Source organism: Symphodus melops (genome assembly GCF_947650265.1).
Source record: "Symphodus melops genome assembly, chromosome: 2".
Taxonomy (NCBI): domain Eukaryota; kingdom Metazoa; phylum Chordata; class Actinopteri; order Labriformes; family Labridae; genus Symphodus; species Symphodus melops.
The window spans coordinates 477,291-499,790 of record NC_136692.1 but is presented as its reverse complement, the minus strand read 5'-3'; the positions used below and the strand labels follow the sequence as shown (position 1 = coordinate 499,790).

Here is a 22,500-nt window from a genome sequence, read left to right as displayed (position 1 = left end):
TGTCTCTCTGCATGTCTCTCTACATGTCTCTCTACATGTCTCTACATGTCTCTACATGTCTCTCTACATGTCTCTCTGCATGTCTCTCTGCATGTCTCTCTACGTACGGACTGTCTCTACATGTCTCACTACATGTCTCTCTGCATGTCTCTCTACATGTCTCTCTACATGTCTCTCTACATGTCTCTCTACATGTCTCTCTGCATGTCTCTCTACATGTCTCTCTGCATGTCTCTCTGCATGTCTCTCTGCATGTCTCTCTACATGTCTCTCTGCATGTCTCTCTTCATGTCCAATCACCAGCGGAGGAAGTGTTCTCACCTCCACATCGTTTGCTCTGGTCTGATCGTTGCATCATTATCTACAGTTTGGTCTGTGCTCACTGTGTTCTGTGAAGTAACATGCTGATTGGCTGGTCAGTAATCATGATGTTACAGTAGAGATGAACTGAAGCAGCTCTATGTAGTCATCTGAGCGCTTTCACACTGCAGGTCACACACACATATTTACTCACCATGATGGAGCAGAATCTATCCATCCATCCAAAGTGTCATGCCCAAGGGCACATCGGACAGCAGGGGCTAGGGATTGAACCCTGACCTTCCAGTTGAGAGACAATGACCCTACTGAGCCACAGCTGCTTTTGTGTAGATGACAGGTGTCTAGGTTGTGGTGGTCTGACAGGTGTGCAGGTTGTGGTGGTCTGACAGGTGTGCAGGTTGTGGTGGTCTGACAGGTGTGTAGGTTGTGGTGGTCTGACAGGTGTGTAGGTTGTGGTGGTCTGACAGGTGTGTAGGTTGTGGTGGTCTGACAGGTGTGTAGGTTGTGGTGGTCTGACAGGTGTGTAGGTTGTGGTGGTCTGACAGGTGTGTAGGTTGTGGTGGTCTGACAGGTGTGTAGGTTGTGGTGGTCTGACAGGTGTGTAGGTTGTGGTGGTCTGACAGGTGTGTAGGTTGTGGTCTGACAGGTGTGTAGGTTGTGGTGGTCTGACAGGTGTGTAGGTTGTGGTGGTCTGACAGGTGTGTAGGTTGTGGTGGTCTGACAGGTGTGTAGGTTGTGGTTGATGTGGTGGTCTGACAGGTGTGTAGGTTGTGGTGGTCTGACAGGTGTGTAGGTTGTGGTGGTCTGACAGGTGTGTAGGTTGTGGTGGTCTGACAGGTGTGTAGGTTGTGGTGGTCTGACAGGTGTGTAGGTTGTGGTCTGACAGGTGTGTAGGTTGTGGTGGTCTGACAGGTGTGTAGGTTGTGGTGGTCTGACAGGTGTGCAGGTTGTGGTGGTCTGACAGGTGTGTAGGTTGTGGTGGTCTGACAGGTGTGTAGGTTGTGGTGGTCTGACAGGTGTGTAGGTTGTGGTCTGACAGGTGTGTAGGTTGTGGTGGTCTGACAGGTGTGTAGGTTGTGGTGGTCTGACAGGTGTGTAGGTTGTGGTGGTCTGACAGGTGTGTAGGTTGTGGTGGTCTGACAGGTGTGTAGATTGTGGTGGTCTGACAGGTGTGTAGATTGTGGTGGTCTGACAGGTGTGTAGATTGTGGTGGTCTGACAGGTGTGTAGGTTGTGGTGGTCTGACAGGTGTGTAGGTTGTGGTGGTCTGACAGGTGTGCAGGTTGTGGTGGTCTGACAGGTGTGCAGGTTGTGGTGGTCTGACAGGTGTGTAGGTTGTGGTGGTCTGACAGGTGTGTAGGTTGTGGTGGTCTGACAGGTGTGTAGGTTGTGGTGGTCTGACAGGTGTGTAGGTTGTGGTGGTCTGACAGGTGTGTAGGTTGTGGTGGTCTGACAGGTGTGTAGGTTGTGGTCTGACAGGTGTGTAGGTTGTGGTGGTCTGACAGGTGTGTAGGTTGTGGTGGTCTGACAGGTGTGTAGGTTGTGGTGGTCTGACAGGTGTGTAGGTTGTGTCTGCTCTCACCTAAATAGTTCACATGGTTTTGATCACATAAATCCGAGTTTTCTTGGCTGCTCGTGGTTCTGGTTTGTCCGATGGATCTTAAACAGAACCTCTGACCTCATCACCTTTGGCTTTGTGTTCCTCTCAGAAACATTCAAGGATCTGGATCGAGACGGGACAGGAAGGGCGGAGATGAACATCGTTGAGGTACGAAGCAATAAAAATACTTTATTCTTTCTCTGATGATTCGATGATGATGATGATGATTAATTATGACTATCATGTTCTCTCTCTATAATCTCTCCTCCCTCTCCACTTCCTCCTCCCCCTCTTTGTCCTGCTCCTCGTCCTTGCTCCTCCTCAGTGGCTCTGTGTGACCATGTGTGGCTGAACAAACAAACCAGAACCTAAACTTCAAAGTGCCTCCAACAGGAAGAAAACAGGAACCAATGTACCAACAAACACTGCACTGTGCTGCACAGTAACACAACAGTAACAATACAGTAACATTACTACAGTAACATTACAGTAACAATACTGTAACATTACAGTAACACTACAGTAACAATACTGTAACAATACAGTAACATTACAGTAACAATACAGTAACATTACTACAGTAACACTACAGTAACAATACTGTAACATTACAGTAACAATACAGTAACATTACAGTAACACTACAGTAACACTACAGTAACAATACTGTAACATTACAGTAACAATACTGTAACATTACAGTAACATTACTACAGTAACACTACAGTAACATTACAGTAACAATACAGTAACACTACAGTAACATTACTACAGTAACATTACTACAGTAACACTACAGTAACATTACAGTAACATTACTACAGTAACACTACAGTAACACTACAGTAACATTACTACAGTAACATTTCTACAGTAACAATACTGTAACATTACAGTAACATTACTACAGCAACATTACAGTAACATTACAGTAACATTACAGTAACACTACAGCAACATTACAGTAACAGTACAGTAACATTACTACAGTAACATTACAGTAACATTACAGTAACACTACAGTAACATTACAGTAACACTACAGTAACATTACTACAGTAACACTACAGTAACACTACAGTAACATTACAGTAACACTACAGTAACATTACAGTAACACTACAGTAACATTACAGTAACATTACAGTAACACTACAGTAACATTACAGTAACACTACAGTGACATTACTACAGTAACACTACAGTAACATTACTACAGTAACATTACAGTAACACTACAGTAACACTACAGTAACATTACAGTAACACTACAGTAACACTACAGTAACATTACAGTAACATTACAGTAACACTACAGTAACACTACAGCAACATTACAGTAACACTACAGTAACACTACAGTAACATTACAGTAACATTACAGTAACACTACAGTAACACTACAGTAACATTACAGTAACACTACAGTGACATTACTACAGTAACAATACAGTAACACTACAGTAACACTACAGTAACATTACAGTAACACTACAGTAACATTACAGTAACACTACAGTAACACTACAGTAACACTACAGTAACACTACTACAGTAACATTACTAGAGTAACACTACAGTAACAATACAGTAACATTACTACAGTAACACTACAGTAACACTACAGTAACACTACTACAGTAACATTACTAGAGTAACACTACAGTAACAATACAGTAACATTACTACAGTAACACTACAGTAACACTACAGTAACACTACTACAGTAACACTACAGTAACAATACAGTAACATTACTACAGTAACACTACAGTAACATTACTACAGTAACATTACTACAGTAACATTACAGTATATTCCCATTTCTTAGTGTTACTGCAGTACTGTGCTGACATCATCTGTCTTCCAACATCCGTGTAGACGCTCACTGCTACCAGGAACCTTAAACAGCAGTGAAGCTCTGCAGTACTATATATTTAAAGTACTATTCATCCTACAGTATCTGAGTCCTGAAGCCTGCTGCTTTATTTATTCAGCCCGCTGCAGATAGAGGGCGCTACAGCTCAGCTAACACTACATGACCTCTGTATTTATTTCTTTATGAGGCTGCTTCCTGTTGCTATATCCGCACTTCCACCCTTGTGACCCTTAAGTTGCACACTAAAGAATTGTGAACCCTGATTGGGTGCCTTCTTGCAAGTCCTCACTTCACATAAGGCAGTTACCCAGAATCCCTGTAGTGCCGTGACGTTTCAAACAGCTAACCAATGGGGAAGGGTCCGTGGCCTGACAGGAATAAAGTGAAGAGTAGAGACAAAGATCGTCACATTACAGCTTTAAAAAGAGGGTTAGGGTTAGGGCCCTAACCCGAGGGCATGTTAGGCTTAGGGTTAGGGCCCTAACCCGAGGGCATGTTAGGGTTAGGGTTAGGGCCCTAACCCGAGGGCATGTTAGGGTTAGGGTTAGGGCCCTAACCCGAGGGCATGTTAGCTGTATTAACGTGTAAATTCAAGTTGTAGAAGTCTTCTTTGCTAATCCTCCAGATAACATGGAGACGCCAGGCACCATGTTTCCTCTCCTGAACCCAGGGCTGGCTTACAATCATCCATCAGAACCTGGGGGAGAAACATGTGGTTCAGGAGATGCAGACTGACATGACGGAGACTCCTCTGTAAGGCAGCTCTCTGATTGGTGGAGAGACACAGGGTCACTACAAACCTGCAACTCTCCAAGCTGGCTCGCTGAGATCCCTACGTACCAGGAATGTCTTTACACTCTGAACAGCTGTTCAAACATTACCATATTACCATTATTCATATTCATATTCTACATTAGTTTGTTGAATAATTGGCCGCCCTATCAGAAGTGACGTGTAAAAGAACGGACACGTTTGGATCTAACAGCTTCGCTCTCGTGTGGACTTGAGGGTGCGAGTGCGGATGAGACCGTCAGGTATGTCCCAGCCTGTCAGTCACAGCAGACAGTGAAGGCATCATCAGGTGGAGGCGTTCAGGGTCAGCTGGGTCAAACAGGCACAGATGTAGCTGCAGCTCCATGTTTACACTGAATAAAGGAAACTGAACAAAGAATGTGTGTGTGACAGTTTATAGTTTTTAAAGGGATTCTTACAGACGGGTTTGTTTTATATTAAAGGTGATCAAAGGTTTCATCTGAGACTGATTATGAACTCAGGTGACCTTTTCCCGACACCACAGGTTGTGAAATGATACGATCTCTCTTAGATCATAGAATCAGAATCAGTAGAATCTACTGAGGTGTTAACTGAACTCCATGTTTAACTACACGCCTGTTTAAATCAGTGTCTCTGTGCGTCTTCATTTAGTCTGTCTTTGGTCAAACTGACTTCAGAAAAAGGTTCTGCAGACAAAAGCTTGTTGATATATTTATTATTTCACTCTCACTGTATCCTCAGGCTGATCATCTTAATGTTTGTGGTTCAAAGACAGAATCAGTCAGGGTTCGGGTCCAGAGGAACTCTGACAGAACTTTAAACATGGTCTCATTTAAGCCTCAGTCCTCTCTGTCTGTCCCGGTCCGTCGTTGCTCTGGGTGTCCCGGCCCTCCCTAGACTCCAGGGGACCCAGCAGGACGGCCTGGGCCTCCAGCAGCGTGGTGTCCGTGGAGGCTCCCAGGAAGCGGGCGGTGAGCTCCAGATCCTGCAGCCGCAGACGGACCCTGCTGCCCCGCTGCAGCTTCTCTCCGTCCTCCGGTCTGCCGACCACACAGTGGAACTTCCCACCAAAGTCTACGTACAGATCGTCCTTGACCACGTGATAAATCCTCCCGATCACCACCTTGTCTTTAGCCGGACCCATCTGCATGAGCGGGGACTGGCGGAGCAGCGAGGCGAAGCTCTCGTCCTTCCCGGGGGAGGAGCCGCTGCGTCCGGCCGTGGAGCCCGCAGCCTCCCGCCGGAGCTCCGACTGCAGGTCGAAGGCGGCAGCGAAGCCGGACTTGGGTGTCTGTGAGGCGGGCTGATCACTGCCGGAGGCCCCGCTGGAGCAGCTCCGGATCAACCTGAGAGAGGTAGACCGGGCTCCACACCTGGCCACAAGCTTACACAAGGTCGCCATGTTGTCCAATAAAAAGCAGCGAAGAAGAGTGTCTTTAAAGTTCCGGTAAAGGGAGCACCCACAGCGCCATCTAGCGGCTCGGAGGAGGCTCAGCACCTATAAAAGCAGCAATTATTTTACTAAACAAAATGTGTCACTGGATATTTTATCACCTGGTTAACATTTAACCTTCTAGAGAATGACTCAGGCTGCGTTTCCATACTGATCTGCTCATGTTGTAAAAACATCTCAGGTCATATATTCACATATTTTGGTTCAAACAGGATCACAACACGTTTCTTGAGCTGCTCGTTTGTTTATTTAATCAAGATCTTTTTATTTTCATTTCCAACATTACATCACAGGCCCAAAAAGACCAACAGAACAAAAAGTCATGAACTTTCTTATTGATGTGACTCTGTGTTGAACTACACGTTTTCCTATTGGCCCTCAGTTTTCCTGATTTCTTGAATGAATTTAAATTTAAATCTGTAACATTTCCTCACTGACTCAGAAATCGGCTTCTCATTCTTCATCCCCTTGTCGATAAGACAACTTATTTTTAATTTTAGAAATCTTTTTATTCATTTATTGTCTTGAAATCTCATGCTGTCTTTATATTTGATAAAAACATTTGATGTTGATAGATATACAGTGACTGCGAAGAGCAAATCAATATGGAAACAACAGAAAGTGATCAGAAGGGTCAGAACAGGGTTCACACACTGAACACTGAATGTTATGGATCTCTGAGGTGTCTGGATGGATCGATACTTTATTGATTGTATGAAGGATAATGTTGAATTATTTTTTTTCAGGATTTTTTGGGATATTCTGAGACAAGTTAAGTTGATTGACAGGATCTACGTTTTTCTTTTTTTCTTTCACGTTATTATTTACAGAAAGTAAAACACGTTGGATAATAACCAGTAGGGGGCGGAAATGCACAAATTCGTGGTTTGTTAACGACCATAAAACATCAGAAGAAGAAGTAGCGAGAGAAAGAGCCGCGCATGCGCATTGCGCCAGTCAGTCTGAAGGAGCCAACATGGAGGTGTTCGTGAATACTCCGAGCTTCAGCTTCTCTCACGCGGAGTTTCCGGTCGGCTCGGTGGTCAGAGACGTGCTGAGCCGGTTCACCCGCACACAGGTGAGTGTTCACACCTGAGCCAGGTGAGTGTTCTCACCTGAGCCTCATTTAACCCGGGTCAGAGAGTCCGCGGACCGGAGTTAGCCGGCGTGCTAGTGTGAGCTAACGAACAGAGGCTAACTGCGTCACAACAACAACATGAATTATCACGTGACTTCAGTGTTTCTAGAGTGTTTCCTGCTGGGAGGAGGTTTTAAAGTCCCGGGTCATGAACTGAGTGTCTGTCTCTACAGGGAGCCTCTTCTTCTTCGGGGGATTTCTATGTGGTCAGAAATGGTCGCCTCTCAGATCTGGAGGATCCTCTGCAGCAGGGCGCCGTCTATCACCTGGAGCCCCGCCTCCGTGGGGGGAAGGGAGGTGTGTCCCAGGAAGTACACACACCAATGAAATACTCGAGGTTCTTCTTCTGAGGTGTTAATAAGTGTGTGTGTGTGTGTCTGTGTGTGTTTCAGGGTTCGGCTCCATGCTGCGAGCTCTCGGCGCTCAGATTGAGAAAACGACGAATCGTGAAGCGTGCAGAGATCTGAGCGGGCGACGCCTCCGAGACGTCAACCACGAGAAAGAGTAAGAGACGGATGACTTCATCAGCACTCTTCTTCCTCTGTGGTGTTTAACAGGGGTCATCTCTTCTTCTGTGGTGTCAGGATGGCGGAGTGGCTGAAGAAGCAGGCGGACCGCGAGGCGGAGAAGGAGCAGCGGCGTCTGGAGCGTCTGCAGAGGAAGCTGGCCGAGCCCAAACACATGTTCACCGACCCCGAGTACCAGCGGCAGTGTCACGACCTGTCCGAGCGCCTCGAGGACTCGGTCATCAAAGGTCAGAGGGCGCGGCGGTGGGAGGGTTTCAGCGTCTCCTAACATGTGTCCTTGATGAACGTCTCCCGTGTCAGGTCTGCAGGTGGCGTCGAGCGGTCAGGTGAGAGCCGACGATGTTTCAGCCGTGAAGAAGAGAGCGAGCGCCGATCAGAGCGAGCAGCCGCAGAAGAAGAAGAAGAAGAAGACGGCGGACGCTGCCTGTATGTGGTGAGTCAGCAGAATCTAGCAGAACATCCTGGAGAACAGGAAGCAGTTCTGGTGTCACGCCACGCCGTAAACTCTGGACGGCTGAACCGTGAATGTTTAGGGGCGTGGTCCCAGGTGGGTTGATGCTTTAATTTATCGTCATGGTAACAGGACCGGAGTGGGCGAGCTGCTGAGCTCTGAGGATGATGAAGACAGTGAGGAGGAGGAGACTCCATCCACGTCCTCCTCCAGCTGTGGGGCTGCTGCCGTTACCATGACAACGCCGACAGACGAGGCTGTGCAAAGCAGACCCTCAGAGACCGCTTCAGACCAGACCAGCAGACCCTCAGAGACCGCTTCAGACCAGACCAGCAGACCCTCAGAGACCGCTTCAGACCAGACCAGCAGACCCTCAGAGACCGCTTCAGACCAGACCAGCAGACCCCCAGAGACCACTTCAGACCAGACCAGCAGACCCTCAGAGACCGCTTCAGACCAGACCAGCAGACCCTCAGAGACCGCTTTAGACCAGACCAGCAGACCCTCAGAGACCGCTTCAGACCAGACCAGCAGACCCTCAGAGACCGCTTCAGACCAGACCAGCAGACCCTCAGAGACCGCTTCAGACCAGACCAGCAGACCCTCAGAGACCGCTTCAGACCAGACCAGCAGACCCTCAGAGACCGCTTCAGACCAGACCAGCAGACCCTCAGAGACCGCTTCAGGCCAGACCAGCAGACCCTCAGAGACCGCTTCAGGCCAGACCAGCAGACCCTCAGAGACCGCCTCAGACCAGACCAGCAGACCCTCTGAGGAGTCGAGCGGTTCACCTCAGCAGCAGGTCAGTGAGCATGCTCAGTACAGACTTCCTGTGTAAACGGTTCTCAGTCCTGATTGGTTGTCGTTTCTCCAGCAGCAGCCGACCTCGTCTCAGGCCGCCGCGTCCCGGGTCGACTTGACCTCTGTGACCTCGGTCTCAGAGCTGGAGGCCTTGGGTCTGGACGTCCTGAAGGGGGAGCTGATGAGTTGGGGTCTGAAGTGTGGGGGGACGCTGACGGAGCGCGCCGCTCGACTCTTCTCCGTCAGAGGACTGACCCCGGATCAGATCGACCCCGCGCTGCTCGCCAAATCCAGCAAAGCCAAGAGGAAGTGAGGTCACAGGTCACGGAGCTGTCCGGCGCCATCGTAGACGATTCTTTTAGAGTAAAGATCGTCCAATGAGCAGAGTTTAGACGAGAGCTTGTGATTGGCTCTCTAGTTCAGCGGTTTGCATAGTTTTGTCTGCTGACGTCCAATCAGAAAGCAGGATTTTCTTCTTACTGTATTTTGATTTTATTCAGTTCAAACAAACCAAAAGAATCATGAATGATTTTTATTAAAACGTCTGAAACAAAAAGTCTTGTTGCTTCTGTTGTGTGACGTTCAGGGAGCGTGGGGATTTTAATCACCTGTAAAACAACACGTGAACAGAATTCAGACTGACAATGAACTGATCTGTTTCCATGGCAACAGATTGACTAACTCTTCCTTCACATTTCCACACGCAAACTAAATTCTTCAGCGCACACGCTTGGTCCTTACTGGTGTTGCCATGGTAACGGTGTCAGCAGGTCGTTACATGAGTTCATGCTGACGAGTCGTTCAGGTGTTTGTAATAAAAGTCTCAAACATTCACACCTTAAATACATTGAAACATTTCAGGTCACTGTGTCAGGACTTCACTTCCCATGATCCTCTACTTCTGCATGGTCAGAAGCCGGGGTCCCAGGAGGTGACCTGTGGAGCAAGAACCTCCTCGAAGCACACGATGACATCACCAGTTCTGAAGTCTCCGTGACCGTCCGCCGACACGCCGCACTCCATCCCCACCTTCACCGTCTGCACGTCGTCTTTGTGGTGCTTCAGCGCCGACAGGGAACCTGCAGGAGAACGTTACAGAGCGTCAAAGGAACCTGCAGGAGAACGTTACAGAGCGTCAAAGGAACCTGCAGGAGAACGTTACAGAGCGTCAAAGGAACCTGCAGGAGAACGTTACAGAGCGTCAAAGGAACCTGCAGGAGAACGTTACAGAGCGTCAAAGGAACCTGCAGGAGAACGTTACAGAGCGTCAAAGGAACCTGCAGGAGAACGTTACAGAGCGTCAAAGGAACCTGCAGGAGAGCGTCAAAGGAACCTGCAGGAGAACGTTACAGAGCGTTAAAGGAACCTGCAGGAGAACGTCACAGAGCGTCAAAGGAACCTGCAGGAGAGCGTCAAAGGAACCTGCAGGAGAACGTTACAGAGCGTCAAAGGAACCTGCAGGAGAGCGTCAAAGGAACCTGCAGGAGAACGTTACAGAGCGTTAAAGGAACCTGCAGGAGAACGTCACAGAGCGTCAAAGGAACCTGCAGGAGAGCGTCAAAGGAACCTGCAGGAGAACGTTACAGAGCGTTAAAGGAACCTGCAGGAGAATGTTACAGAGCGTCAAAGGAACCTGCAGGAGAACGTTACAGAGCGTCAAAGGAACCTGCAGGAGAACGTCACAGAGCGTCAAAGGAACCAGCAGGAGAGCGTCAAAGGAACCTGCAGGAGAACGTTGCAGAGTGTCACAGGAACCTGCAGGAGAACGTCAAAGGAACCTGCAGGAGAACGCTACAGAGTGTCACAGGAACCTGCAGGAGAACGTCAAAGGAACCTGCAGGAGAACGTCACAGAGCGTCAAAGGAACCTGCAGGAGAGCGTCAAAGGAACCTGCAGGAGAGCGTCAAAGGAACCTGCAGGAGAACGTTACAGAGCGTCAAAGGAACCTGCAGGAGAACGTTACAGAGCGTCAAAGGAACCTGCAGGAGAACGTCACAGGAACCTGCAGGAGAACGCTACAGAGTGTCACAGGAACCTGCAGGAGAACGTCAAAGGAACCTGCAGGAGAACGCTACAGAGTGTCACAGGAACCTGCAGGAGAGCGTCAAAGGAACCTGCAGGAGAACGTCACAGAGCGTCAAAGGAACCTGCAGGAGAACGTTGCAGAGTGTCACAGGAACCTGCAGGAGAACGTTACAGAGCGTCAAAGGAACCTGCAGGAGAACGTTGCAGAGCGTCAAAGGAACCTGCAGGAGAACGTTGCAGAGTGTCACAGGAACCTGCAGGAGAACGTCAAAGGAACCTGCAGGAGAACGCTACAGAGTGTCACAGGAACCTGCAGGAGAACGTCAAAGGAACGCTCTACATACTGGACTGAATATCAGTTTCATCGGGTGTCCTGTCCCTTTAAGACCAGGTCCAGGTGTGACCTACCCTCCCACACGATGTCTCGTCCTCGGATCAGTCTGAACTTCAGTCTCTGGTCCAGCTGACCCTTCTGGACCCTGCAGCCGGCCACAGGAACCTTTTTCTTCCCCACCGTGACGTCGAACATGGCGAGCACCGTCGCCTCACCTGAGCGAGCAGACAAACAACTTCCTGTCAGGTCACAGAGCTGGTTTGTCCGACCCTACAACGAGGACCTCAAACATGTCACAGGTTCACAGAAAGGCTTAGAGGTCAAAGGTCAGAGAGGAGAACCCTTAAAGCGTCCTCACCGATGACGCTCTCCGAGACGATCGGAGGCAGTTTACTGCTCAGCTCGTCTTTCAGCTCGTCGATCAGTTTGTAGATCACTTTGTGAAGTCGCAAAGGAACGCCACGCCTCGCCGCCAGCTGCTGGACGGACTTGCTCGCCGCCACATTAAAGCCGTATATCGAGCCTGAAGAAGAGAGGAAACAGGAAACGATCAGCAGATGAAAGAGAATAATCACTAACGTGTCTGTTAGCTACAAAGGTCACTCGCTGACCTGCGAAGGCGTCGGCCATGTTGACGTCGTTCTCTGAAACGTCTCCGATGCCGAAGTGCAGCACGTCGAGCTGACACTGCTGCGGCGCCTCGTAAGAGTCCATGATGTTCAGGAGGGTCTCCACCGAGCCGTCCACGTCTCCTGGAGGTCAGAGTCACCAGGAGTAAGGTCGTGACCTCAGAGTGATGTCATAATGGCAGCAGCCAATCAGAGAGCAGATACCTTTGATGATGATTGGCAGGCACAGCTCATCGCTCTGTATCCTCTCGCTCGTCCTCGCGGCGTACTGCGTCCTGTTGGCTTTGTACATGGCCCACTTCCTCTGCCTCCAGCTCAGGTGCATAAGCCCCGCCCTCTCCTTCCTGTACTCCTCCAGGTGAAGCTTCTGTTTGTTCTCGATGACGCCCTGCTCCTCCTGCAGCTTCAGTCGCTCCTCCTCGTAGCTCCTCCACTCCATCACCTCCCTCGCCCTCTGCTGCTCAGCACAACCACACGGTTACATCATATGACCTTTAGCCCCGCCCCCACAGCCAGGTGTGCTCTCACCTCTGACTCCACCTCCAGCAGCTCCTCTCCTGCTGACGGCTGCTCCTTCCAGCCAACCACCTCCACTGCCGCACTAGGCCCCGCCTCCGTGACCACCCGCCCATTCTCATCAAACAGGAAGCGAACTTTAGCCCAACTCTTTCCCGCCACGAGGACGCAACCTCGCTTCAACGTTCCCCGCTGGATGATTACCGTCGCCACAGGACTATGGAACATAGAACCAGGGTTACTAAACAGAACCATCAGAACTCAGAGAACCGGGGTTACTAAACAGAACCATCAGAACCAGGGTTACTAAACAGAACCATCAGAACTCAGAGAACCGGGGTTACTAAACAGAACCATCAGAACCGGGGTTACTAAACAGAACCATCAGAACTCATAGAACCGGGGTTACTAAACAGAACCACCAGAACTCATAGAACCGGGGTTACTAAACAGAACCACCAGAACTCATAGAACCGGGGTTATTAAACAGAACCATCAGAACTCATAGAACCGGGGTTCTATCAATCACTCACCCTTTGCCTTTGTCCGTGCGGCTCTCGATGATGAGCCCCTCCACGGCGCCAGTTGGCTCCGCCTTCAGTTCCAAAAGTTCAGCCAACGCCACCGTGGCCTCGGCCAGAGCCAGCAGGTTGTCACCCTGGCAACACCAATCATGACATCATCACCCTGTGTGAAAACGACCTCTACCTGCTGTGAAGACACTGCGTGCGGTCGGCCGCCTGCGGGGGGCGCCACAGATGTATCGGACCTTGAGAGCGGAGATGTGGATCGCCTGAACGTCTCCGCCGAACTCCTCGCAGACGATGTCATGAGCGAGCAGTTCCTGTTTGACTCTTTGAGGGTCGGCCTGAGGTTTGTCACACTTATTCACCGCCACGATCACCGGCACTGAAACCAAGACCACACGTCAGAAACGCCAAACAATGGAACATGAACCCTCGGGCGCCGTTCACACCTTTGGCTTTCTTGGCGTGCTGGATGGACTCCACCGTCTGGTTCATGACGCCGTCGTCGGCCGCCACCACCAGAACCACAATGTCTGTGGCGTTGGCTCCCCGGGCTCTCATGGAGGAAAAGGCAGCGTGACCTGGAGTGTCCAGAAAGGTGATGGTCTCACCTGTCGGCAGCAGGACTGGAGGAAAGACCCCCCCAGGTGTGATCAGTCTTCATGTCGTTCACTTTCACTGTCGATAAAGTTTTTGTTTTTTGTTACCCAGAAAGGCTCCGATGTGCTGCGTGATTCCTCCGGCCTCCGTGGAAACGATCTGACTCTTCCTCAGACTGTCCAGCAGCGTCGTCTTACCGTGATCCACGTGACCCATGATGGTGACCACGGGGGGGCGGGGCTTCAGGCTGGACGGGTCAGCTGGAGGCCTGATGGGTCAAAGGTCAATTAAGGTTTATGGGACTTTTTAAAAGCCGAGTGTGGTCATGCTGTGTTCTGATTGGCTGGAGGTGGTGACATCATACGGGTACCTCCTGCGTGCGTCTTTATTGGCTCGCTCGCGGCTCTCGCTCAGTTTGGCCCATCTGAACTTCATGCCCGAGCGAGTCACCACCTCCTTGATCCACCTCTCGTCCAGCACCGAGTCCGGCTCCAGAGAGTCCAGGTCCAGCGGCGTGTTCAGCAGAGCCTCCAGCACGTGATCTACGGGGGGGGGGGGGGGTATTTCAATCAAACTTTATTGACACCGCGACCGTGGCTGACACTGAGAGGGACGCCACATTGTTACCAAAGTCTTTGTTCATGGCCTCGGCGAGCGCCGCCGCCGTCATCGTCTGCCTGATCTCCACTTCCTGTTTCTCCACTTTAGGCTTCACCTTCTGGCTCTTCTGCTCCTTCTTATGACCTTTGACCTGCACACACAAACCAATCAGGGAGGAGACGTCACCACCCCCTCCCATTTTTAGTTAAAAAACACAAACTCACCTGTTTGGAGGCATACCACCTGCTCTGTGGACAGGTGAGCATGGGGGCGGAGCTTCGGGCGGGACAGAGGAGGGGCAGAGACAGGAAGTTACTCAGCAGAACCGGGTCTGCATGGACCAGCCGCCGGGCCCCTCGCGCCACTGATGACATCACATTCATCTCTGCAGAGGCAAGAGAGGAGAGGACCTCTGACGTCACAAACAAAAAAGGACAGCGCTGATTGGATGATTTTATGAGCCGAATTAGAAATCTGAAGCTCACAGTTAAAAACCCAGCTCACCTTTTCACTGTGTAGAGAGCGCGTGAACAAACACCTGAGTGAGCAGGTGGGTCAGTTCAGCTCGTGATGCAGAATTTAATACAGATAAAAAACTGTTTGAAAACTTTAAAAATGTTGAAACAGAGAAACGACAGCAGGTAAAATATCCGATCAAACATCTGATGAGCGAGAAGATTAAAGTCAGAAATAATGAAAAACAAAGTGTTTGATGTTTTTATGATCAGAGCCGAACTCCACATCAGAACCGACTGTTCCACAAGAACATGTTCAACTTCACTTATCTCAGGTGTGTTTACCTGCACGCGCTAAAATACCAAAAATGTAAATGGACTTTGGCGCGCGGCGCGTGAGGTCAGAGTACTCACAGATCGCCGCGGTCAACCGGAAACGTGAACACAGCTTCAGGTAAAGGTTGCGTTTCAGGTCTCACCTGTCAGTGACGTGTCGCTCCTCTCAGCTCATCCTGAAGACACGCGCTCATCTGTTTGGACAGTTTCACCGTGAGCTAAACCTCCGACAGGGAGCCGCCATGACAGTTAGCTGACAGGTGAGCGAGCCGCGCGCGCCGCCTGCTGTTCCGGAGAGGAACTACAGGACAGCGTCACATTTAAAAGCAGGTTGGTCATTTCCTCTAGATACACTTTATTTTTTTAAAAGGTTTTTGTTGAAATGGTCTTCAGGTCCTGACAGAAACTAGTAACTGACTAACCCTTAAGAATCAAAGCTGGTAGTAATATAATATAATGTAATATAATAATAAAGTAATAAATTAAGGTTATAATAAAATAGGAGACAGTTTTCTTGACTTCAAATTGTTTGATGGATAAATAAATCACATAATCTAAACAATGTTAACATCATGATTCTCACAACAAATCTCAAAGCCAACACTTTCTCTTTCATACTTAAACTTTTATTGTAAAACATTTATTTTGACATTTTAACACCATTATTTTTTCGCTGTAAACTTTGCATCCGATCAAACAGAAACATAAAAAAGATCCAAACAGATTTTTGGCAAACTGAACCAAAAAGAAACCAGAGCAGAGTCGACGTCCTGTTCAGTGAAACAGCAGCAGGAGGAGATGAAACACCAAACAGAGTTTGTGCTAAGCTAAGGCTAACACACCTGTGACTTCTGTCTGTGCTCTGAGGAAACAGCAGGATTTCATCTGAAGATGTCCAGCAGGCTGCAAACATCCGGCTACAGAGACGAGCGTCCGTCTGAAGAAACACTTCACAAAACCACAACAGCCGTTTGTGTTTTCAGTGAATTCAAATCTGTAATTACACAAAATGTCCTGATGTGTTTGTTGCTTTGTGAGACCTTTCAGCTGCTCAATATAAAACATGTCGTCTCCAGGTTTTATCAAATGAAAGTGGGCCGAACGTTGAACCCTGTGGGACTCCACGAGTCGTCCAATCAGACGTGAGCCTGGATCAGACGGGTTCAATAAGTTCACTCACATCAGGAAACAGATCTCTAGTCTTCAGTCTCACAAAAAGAACCACACGTCACAGACTACAGGATTTCATCAGGTCCTCCCGATGAGTCTGACTCCACCCACCCTCCTTTATTTATAAAACAAACTACAAACATCAACAAAACAACAAAATGAGGTGAAATTATAGATTTCTTCTTCTCGCTGCAGAAACGTCGGTTGTAGCATCCATGTTGTTTTTGTGCTATTTATGAAGATTAGATTATTAACCCTTTACACTTTAACATTAAACATGTTTCTCTCCAGCAGCAACAACAGTCATTATCACGTCTGACACCTATAAACTATTTCATAAATACGATAAATAAATTCAATAATTTTTTTAACCAGAAAGAGAAAAAACTGTTTGAGACTTTATCAGAAGATGTTTGTTTGTCCAAGTCGGAAACTGAAGATAGAATTTGGATTGTTTGCAAAGATTCCTTTAAAGGAGCAGTCTGTAGCTCCGCCCCCTAGTGTTTAAAATGAGTACTGCAGTCTAAACTCTACTCATCACAGAGAGCTGGCCCCGCCCCCTCCTCTCACACAGGTCAGCATGTGGTGGACACTGTAGCTTCAGTGTTTAGCCAGCTCTGCATGTGGTGGACACTGTAGCTTCAGTGATTAGCCAGCTCTGCATGTGGTGGACACTGTAGCTTCAGTGTTTAGCCAGCTCTGCATGTGGTGGACACTGTAGCTTCAGTGTTTAGCCAGCTCTGCATGTGGTGGACACTGTAGCTTCAGTGTTTAGCCAGCTCTGCATGTGGTGGACACTGTAGCTTCAGTGTTTAGCCAGCTCTGCATGTAGAGACACTGTAGCTTCAGTGTTTAGCCAGCTCTGCATGTGGGGGACACTGTAGCTTCAGTGTTTAGCCAGCTCTGCATGTAGAGACACTGTAGCTTCAGTGTTTAGCCAGCTCTGCATGGGTCTGTAAAGCTTTCTGCGTTCTAACCTCTCTCCATGTTTCAAAGCCCCGCCTACCTTCTCTGGTCCAATCAAATCCAGACCCTTCAGGAGCAGGATCTAAAGCTAGAAGGAGGACATACTGGCAGCTGCAGGTTTCCTTCACGTCTGATCACAGAGGAAAGTCACTGCAGCTTTTTCCCTTTAAATATTTGAAACGTTCAGTTTCTTCAAGTTTTATTTGTACAGTGGACATAAAAACATAAACTACGTCACCACAACAACATGTGCTCCGTCACATATCAGAACATCTATTTCTACCGTAGATAGGATTTTCTATGATGTCGTTTCTCTTGATAGTTTTCTGAGGTAGATTTTTTCTCTTTTCTTTATAATCTATGTTTTCTTGTTAGCTGGGATCAGCTGATCCATCTTTCTGTAGGTTTTCAGTGCAGAGCAGCCAAACTGCGTCATCATCATCACGAGACAGTACGAGATACAAAAACGAGACGAGCACAGCACTCAGTAAGAAGCCCTAAACGACCCGGCTCATAGCACCACGTGGTATCAAATGTTTGGTCAGAGTTAGTGAGGAAGGCACTGACAAACACAAACCATGCTACATCATCAACTTCCACAGGGATGCATCTCATTGGACGGAGGGAGGGGGCGGAGCCTCGCCCGGCAGAACACGCCACAGGATCCAGTCTGCCAGCAGCAGTCAGAAGCAGAAATGATTCAAGCGAGTACTCGAGTAATCGTTCTGTTTGAATACGGCTGCCACGCAATGTGTGTTTAATATATTCATGTGTTACATGACTATATTAAATTATTATTAATAATATATTAATATATAATATATTAGATGATTATTAATATATTACATGACTATATTAGATGATTAAATGATTACTGGCACAGCCAGTAAATGACTGGCAGGACAGGATGACTTGATGTCCAGGCTGGACGGGTCAGCTGGAGGCCTGATGGGTCAAAGGTCAATTAAGGTTTATGGGACTTTTAAGAGCCAAGTGTCATCATGCTGTGTTCTGATTGGCTGGAGTTGGTGACATCATACGGGTACCTCCTGCGTGCTTGATGTCCCGTGGCGGCGCCGGGTGAGACCGCGGTGCAGCTTCGTCTTCTGTTCTCCTTTTTTAACGTCGTATTTTAAAAAGCTGGACTACAAAAGGATTATTAATATTTCACGAGTACTCGCTCGCACCTCTGACACTCTGTGGTGGATTCTCTTCAGGGGGCGGAGCTCAGCGGGCGCGAGCAGCATCAGCGGAGGAGGAGGAGCTTCACTGACATTTCCACACAAACAAACTGTGGAGGAGAAACAGACGGTAAACTTCCTGTTCTGGAACCTTTGATGATGCACTTCCTGTCTCACCTGCAGTCGCTGCCTCCAGCACTGATGACGTATTTATCGTCGCAGGAGAAGCGGACGTTGGTGACGTGCGCCGAGTGGCCGAAGTATCGTTTGTGTTTGGCCTGTGAGACGAGACGTGATCAGCGTTTCGCTCTGACGTCACACATTTCACTATTTTCACACTTACGAATTTCTCTGCACACGGGAACTCGAAGAGCTTGATGAGTCCGAAGTCGTCTCCGGTCACCAGGTTGAGCCCGGCGTGCGAAACACAAGCGCAGTTCACGTCGGCCTTCTCCGTGTTACGAGGCCAAACGCCGAGGACCTCGTCGCCGAGGATGCTGGGAAAGGAAACACAAGGTGAAACAGGATCAGCTGTCGCCATGACAACAGATCTACATGATTGTTCTCTCCCTGAAGTGTTCAGGGTCCACAGGTCTGGTGGACTACAGTTCCCAGGGGGGTTCTGATAGCCCCGGGTCTGGTTCCCCTGGTCTGTGTACCTGGTCCAGGTAGCCCAGGTGATCCTCTCTAAGACAGCCTGATCTGTGAGCACTCTCCCCGAGGGCGCCTCGTGCACCTGCCGGCTGTAGGTGCTGGTGGACACCTGGGACGCAAATCAAGGAGGAGCCGTTAATGCCTGGACCTCACCCGGGTCCTCCAGGTTCTTACTGAGTCCAGGTCTGAAGCGTTCGTTACCTGGATGTGTCGGCTGTCAGCGGAGAAGTCGATCTGGATCACGAAGCCGGGGATGTCTTTACAGTAGCCAATCCTGTTCAAGGACGGACCCAGAGAAAGGTCGTAGAAATCCACGGCACTGTCCACCGAACCCACCGCCAAGAACCTGTTATCTGGACTGAACCTGAACCAGCAGGAGACACGCTGAGTGAGCAGAGGCTGTGTGTGTGTGTGTGTGTGTGTGTGTGTGTGTGTGTGTGTGTGTGTGTGTGTGTGTGTGTGTGTGTGTGTGTGTGTGTGTGTGTGTGTACCGGATGTCCTGGATGGCCACGCTGCGGTCTCTCTTCTTGCCCCACACGGTCAGAGAGTTGACCAGCAGGACGATGAACTCTCCGTTCTGCATCCCGATGGAGACCATCTCCCCGTTTGGACTGTAGGACGTGCACTTGGCAGGATGACCCAGACTCACCTTATTCAGGAGTTTCTAAAACACAACCAGGATATGGTCACATGATGCATTCAAAGACCTCCGTACTCCCCCCCCCCCCCCCCCCTCGGTCCTCAGACTCTACCTTATCAGCCAGGTCCCAGATCCGGATGGTCCCGTCATCGCTGGCAGAGATGAAGACGTCTTTGAAAGGGTGCGTGGCCAAACCCCAGATGCCCCCCTGAGTGTGTCCGTTGATCATGGTGTTGGAGGCGGCGTTCTTTTCTCCGACCTCTATGATCTCGCCGTCTTTGGTTCCCACCAGGATTTTACCCTGAAACCATCAGGACCAATCAGAGAGTCCTGTTCACTGTGTCACTCTTCTGTTCTAACCACTATGTGAAAACATGACTCAGCATTTCGGCGACTGCATCAAATAAAAAAACCGCTGACATCATGTTTTGTTTTATGCCGAGTCAGACTCTGGTATGATGAAGTGATGATGTCATACCTTCCCTCTGCAGACGGAGCGCACGTTCTCCACCGGCTGCCCGGTCTCCAGCTGGAACGCTCTGCAGCGCTTCATCTCCTGGTCCCAAAGCTTCACGGCTCCGCCCTCTTTCGTCCTGCCACAAACACAGACACGCGTGACCTTCTCGCCCCCTGACCAACCGCCCGTCACATGGTGAGGCCCCGCCCGTCACATGGTGAGGCTCCGCCCGTCACATGGTGAGGCCCCGCCCGTCACATGGTGAGGCTCCACCCATCACATGGTGAGGCCCCGCCCATCACATGGTGAGGCCCCGCCAACAGCCTGTCACATGGTGAGGCCCCGCCCGTCACATGGTGAGGCCCCGCCAACAGCCTGTCACATGGTGAGGCCCCGCCCATCACATGGTGAGGCCCCGCCAACAGCCTGTCACATGGTGAGGCTCCACCCATCACATGGTGAGGCTCCACCCATCACATGGTGAGGCCCCGCCCATCACATGGTGAGGCTCCACCCATCACATGGTGAGGCCCCGCCCGTCACATGGTGAGGCCCCGCCCATCACATGGTGAGGCTCCACCCGTCACATGGTGAGGCCCCACCCGTCACATGGTGAGGCTCCACCCGTCACATGGTGAGGCTCCACCCGTCACATGGTGAGGCCCCGCCCGTCACATGGTGAGGCTCCACCCGTCACATGGTGAGGCTCCACCTGTCACATGGTGAGGCCCCGCCCGTCACATGGTGAGGCTCCGCCCATCATACAATGAGGCTCCACCCGTCACATGGTGAGGCTCCGCCCGTCACATGGTGAGGCCCCGCCCGTCACATGGTGAGGCTCCACCCGTCACATGGTGAGGCTCCACCTGTCACATGGTGAGGCTCCGCCCATCATACAATGAGGCTCCGCCCGTCATACAATGAGGCTCTGCCCGTCACATGGTGAGGCCCCGCCCGTCACATGGTGAGGCTCCGCCTGTCACATGGTGAGGCTCCGCCCATCATACAATGAGGCTCCACCCATCATACAATGAGGCTCCACCCATCATACAATGAGGCTCCGCCCGTCACATGGTGAGGCTCCACCCATCATACAATGAGGCTCCGCCCGTCACATGGTGAGGCTCCGCCTGTCACATGGTGAGGCTCCGCCCATCATACAATGAGGCTCCACCATCATACAATGAGGCTCCGCCCGTCACATGGTGAGGCTCCACCCATCATATAATGAGGCTCCGCCCGTCACATGGTGAGGCTCCACCCATCATACAATGAGGCTCCGCCTGTCACATGGTGAGGCTCCACCCATCATACAATGAGGCCCCGCCCGTCACATGGTGAGGCCCCGCCCGTCACATGGTGAGGCCCCGCCCATCACATGGTGAGGCTCCGCCCGTCACATGGTGAGGCTCCGCCCATCATGTGGATCGTCTTCTGTGACTTACAAACCAGGTCTAGACCAGGATCTCACCCCGGTACTCCAAGTCTGGACCCAGGCTGCATGAAACAAGTGTGTGTTCAGGTTAAGTGTGACCACTCACGGGCGCTCTTTGCCCCCGGTCACGATGAGTCCGTCCCTCAGGGTTGTGTACATGGTGAAGACTGGACCGCTGTGCGCCTTCGCCACCACACGAACCAGGAAGTGTTCCCTCCACACGTACACGTCTCCGTTGATGGCACCGGTGAAGGTCAGGTTGTTCTGGAAGGACAAACAGCGACTCAGTTACAACATTTATTTATTGGACTGTAAACAAGACGAGTCGGAGCGGTTGATCTTACGGCGCCGAAGGCCACAGACAGCATGGTCTGCATGCGGCCGTCCTCCACCGAGCCGATCACTCCTTTCTTATACACCAGAGACCCTCCGACCAGAGTCCAGAACTTGATGTGTTTGATGCCCACTGACACAAACTGAGTGTCAGAGTCCGGCCTGAACTCCACCACCAGGATCCGCTCAGCGTGGCCTCCTTTACTCGTCACCTTGGAGCCTGAAAGGTCGAAGAAGGGCGCCACGTTTAACCCCCAGAGGGCGCCGCCTCTGCTTGGTCATAAATGTGAAACACTTGAGGACATGAGAGCGGCGTTCCTACCTTCCTGCCACCTCCACACTGTGATGGTGTGTTCAGGCTCCACCCCCACCGACAGCAGCAGCTTCCCCGTGGCGCTGAAGTTGACGTAGCCGACACCTTTGGCGTGGGAGCAGCGGAGGATGGACAGCGTCTGCTTGGTCATGGCGTCCCACACGTGGATGGACGGAGCGAGGCCTGTAAAGAATCAACCACAAACACAGGAACCACACAACTCAGGCGCCACACAACCACGGCAGCAAGGGACCAGGATCTAAGGGTGCAAGGACCCAGGAGCTAAGGGTGCAAGGACCCAGGAGCTAAGGGTGCAAGGACCCAGGAGCTAAGGGTGCAAGGACCCAGGAGTTAAGGGTGCAAGGACCCAGGAGCTAAGGGTGCAA

The 22,500-nt window shown here is 50.3% G+C and overlaps 5 protein-coding genes and 1 long non-coding RNA gene across 12 annotated transcripts in view; 2 read left to right on the top strand and 4 right to left on the bottom strand.

The window, feature by feature from the left end:
• The window catches only part of LOC306820272 (calpain-1 catalytic subunit-like), a 16,085-nt gene extending 13,662 nt beyond the window's left edge, over positions 1–2,423 (top strand). For all 3 annotated transcript variants that reach the window (XM_079338082.1, XM_079338081.1, XM_079338083.1), the window contains 2 exons: positions 2,030–2,088; positions 2,246–2,423. In XM_079338082.1, the coding sequence (XP_079194208.1) occupies positions 2,030–2,088; positions 2,246–2,272 (86 nt within the window). In that variant the 3' untranslated portion in view covers positions 2,273–2,423. The remainder of the gene's footprint in view (positions 1–2,029; positions 2,089–2,245) is intronic.
• A 2,848-nt stretch (positions 2,424–5,271) lies between these two features.
• Positions 5,272–6,021, bottom strand: mrps28 (mitochondrial ribosomal protein S28). Its single transcript, XM_079337961.1, has one exon. It carries the CDS (start codon positions 5,973–5,975, stop codon positions 5,406–5,408), a length of 570 nt encoding a protein of 189 aa, XP_079194087.1. The 5' UTR covers positions 5,976–6,021; the 3' UTR covers positions 5,272–5,405.
• Positions 6,022–6,945: 924 nt separating this feature from the next.
• Positions 6,946–9,499, top strand: sde2 (SDE2 telomere maintenance homolog (S. pombe)). Its single transcript, XM_079338638.1, has 7 exons — positions 6,946–7,104; positions 7,338–7,461; positions 7,557–7,668; positions 7,749–7,918; positions 7,992–8,124; positions 8,275–8,944; positions 9,017–9,499. The coding sequence occupies exons 1-7, from the start codon at positions 7,003–7,005 to the stop codon at positions 9,254–9,256; spliced, it is 1,551 nt and encodes a 516-aa protein (XP_079194764.1). The 5' UTR covers positions 6,946–7,002; the 3' UTR covers positions 9,257–9,499.
• Positions 9,473–15,251, bottom strand: mtif2 (mitochondrial translational initiation factor 2). Its single transcript, XM_079338637.1, has 14 exons — positions 15,109–15,251; positions 14,399–14,559; positions 14,202–14,325; positions 13,945–14,116; positions 13,682–13,842; positions 13,424–13,600; positions 13,217–13,356; positions 12,981–13,105; positions 12,460–12,664; positions 12,136–12,388; positions 11,914–12,054; positions 11,661–11,825; positions 11,377–11,517; positions 9,473–10,022 (listed from the first exon to the last, which is right to left on the bottom strand). The coding sequence occupies exons 2-14, from the start codon at positions 14,555–14,557 to the stop codon at positions 9,853–9,855; spliced, it is 2,133 nt and encodes a 710-aa protein (XP_079194763.1). The 5' UTR covers positions 14,558–14,559; positions 15,109–15,251; the 3' UTR covers positions 9,473–9,852.
• LOC306820708 lies at positions 10,832–11,378 on the bottom strand. The gene is made up of 3 exons (XR_013778694.1): positions 11,302–11,378; positions 11,058–11,189; positions 10,832–10,922 (listed from the first exon to the last, which is right to left on the bottom strand). It is a non-coding gene; the product is annotated as an uncharacterized lncRNA (long non-coding RNA).
• Positions 15,252–18,146: 2,895 nt separating the features above from the next.
• Positions 18,147–22,500, bottom strand: part of LOC306819739 (echinoderm microtubule-associated protein-like 6) — a 21,785-nt gene continuing 17,431 nt past the window's right edge. For all 5 annotated transcript variants that reach the window (XM_079337269.1, XM_079337270.1, XM_079337271.1 and 2 more), the window contains 11 exons: positions 22,124–22,297; positions 21,813–22,021; positions 21,575–21,732; positions 20,055–20,169; positions 19,689–19,877; positions 19,428–19,600; positions 19,138–19,300; positions 18,942–19,045; positions 18,626–18,779; positions 18,460–18,560; positions 18,147–18,392 (listed from right to left, as the gene is read on the bottom strand). In XM_079337269.1, coding sequence (XP_079193395.1) covers positions 18,368–18,392; positions 18,460–18,560; positions 18,626–18,779; positions 18,942–19,045; positions 19,138–19,300; positions 19,428–19,600; positions 19,689–19,877; positions 20,055–20,169; positions 21,575–21,732; positions 21,813–22,021; positions 22,124–22,297 — 1,565 coding nt within the window. In that variant the 3' untranslated portion in view covers positions 18,147–18,367. The remainder of the gene's footprint in view (positions 18,393–18,459; positions 18,561–18,625; positions 18,780–18,941; positions 19,046–19,137; positions 19,301–19,427; positions 19,601–19,688; positions 19,878–20,054; positions 20,170–21,574; positions 21,733–21,812; positions 22,022–22,123; positions 22,298–22,500) is intronic.

Coding starts and splice junctions, on each gene's coding strand:
- sde2 (XM_079338638.1), top strand. CDS start 7,003: ATGGAGGTGTTCGTGAATACTCCGAGCTTCAGCTTCTCTCACGCGGAG. Junction 7,105..7,337: donor GCCGGTTCACCCGCACACAG/GTGAGTGTTCAC, acceptor CTGTCTCTACAG/GGAGCCTCTTCTTCTTCGGG. Junction 8,125..8,274: donor GCGGACGCTGCCTGTATGTG/GTGAGTCAGCAG, acceptor TCATGGTAACAG/GACCGGAGTGGGCGAGCTGC.
- mrps28 (XM_079337961.1), bottom strand. CDS start 5,975: ATGGCGACCTTGTGTAAGCTTGTGGCCAGGTGTGGAGCCCGGTCTACC.
- mtif2 (XM_079338637.1), bottom strand. CDS start 14,557: ATGAATGTGATGTCATCAGTGGCGCGAGGGGCCCGGCGGCTGGTCCAT. Junction 14,326..14,398: donor GGTGGTATGCCTCCAAACAG/GTGAGTTTGTGT, acceptor TTGTGTGTGCAG/GTCAAAGGTCATAAGAAGGA. Junction 11,826..11,913: donor CATGGCCGACGCCTTCGCAG/GTCAGCGAGTGA, acceptor TCTCTTCTTCAG/GCTCGATATACGGCTTTAAT.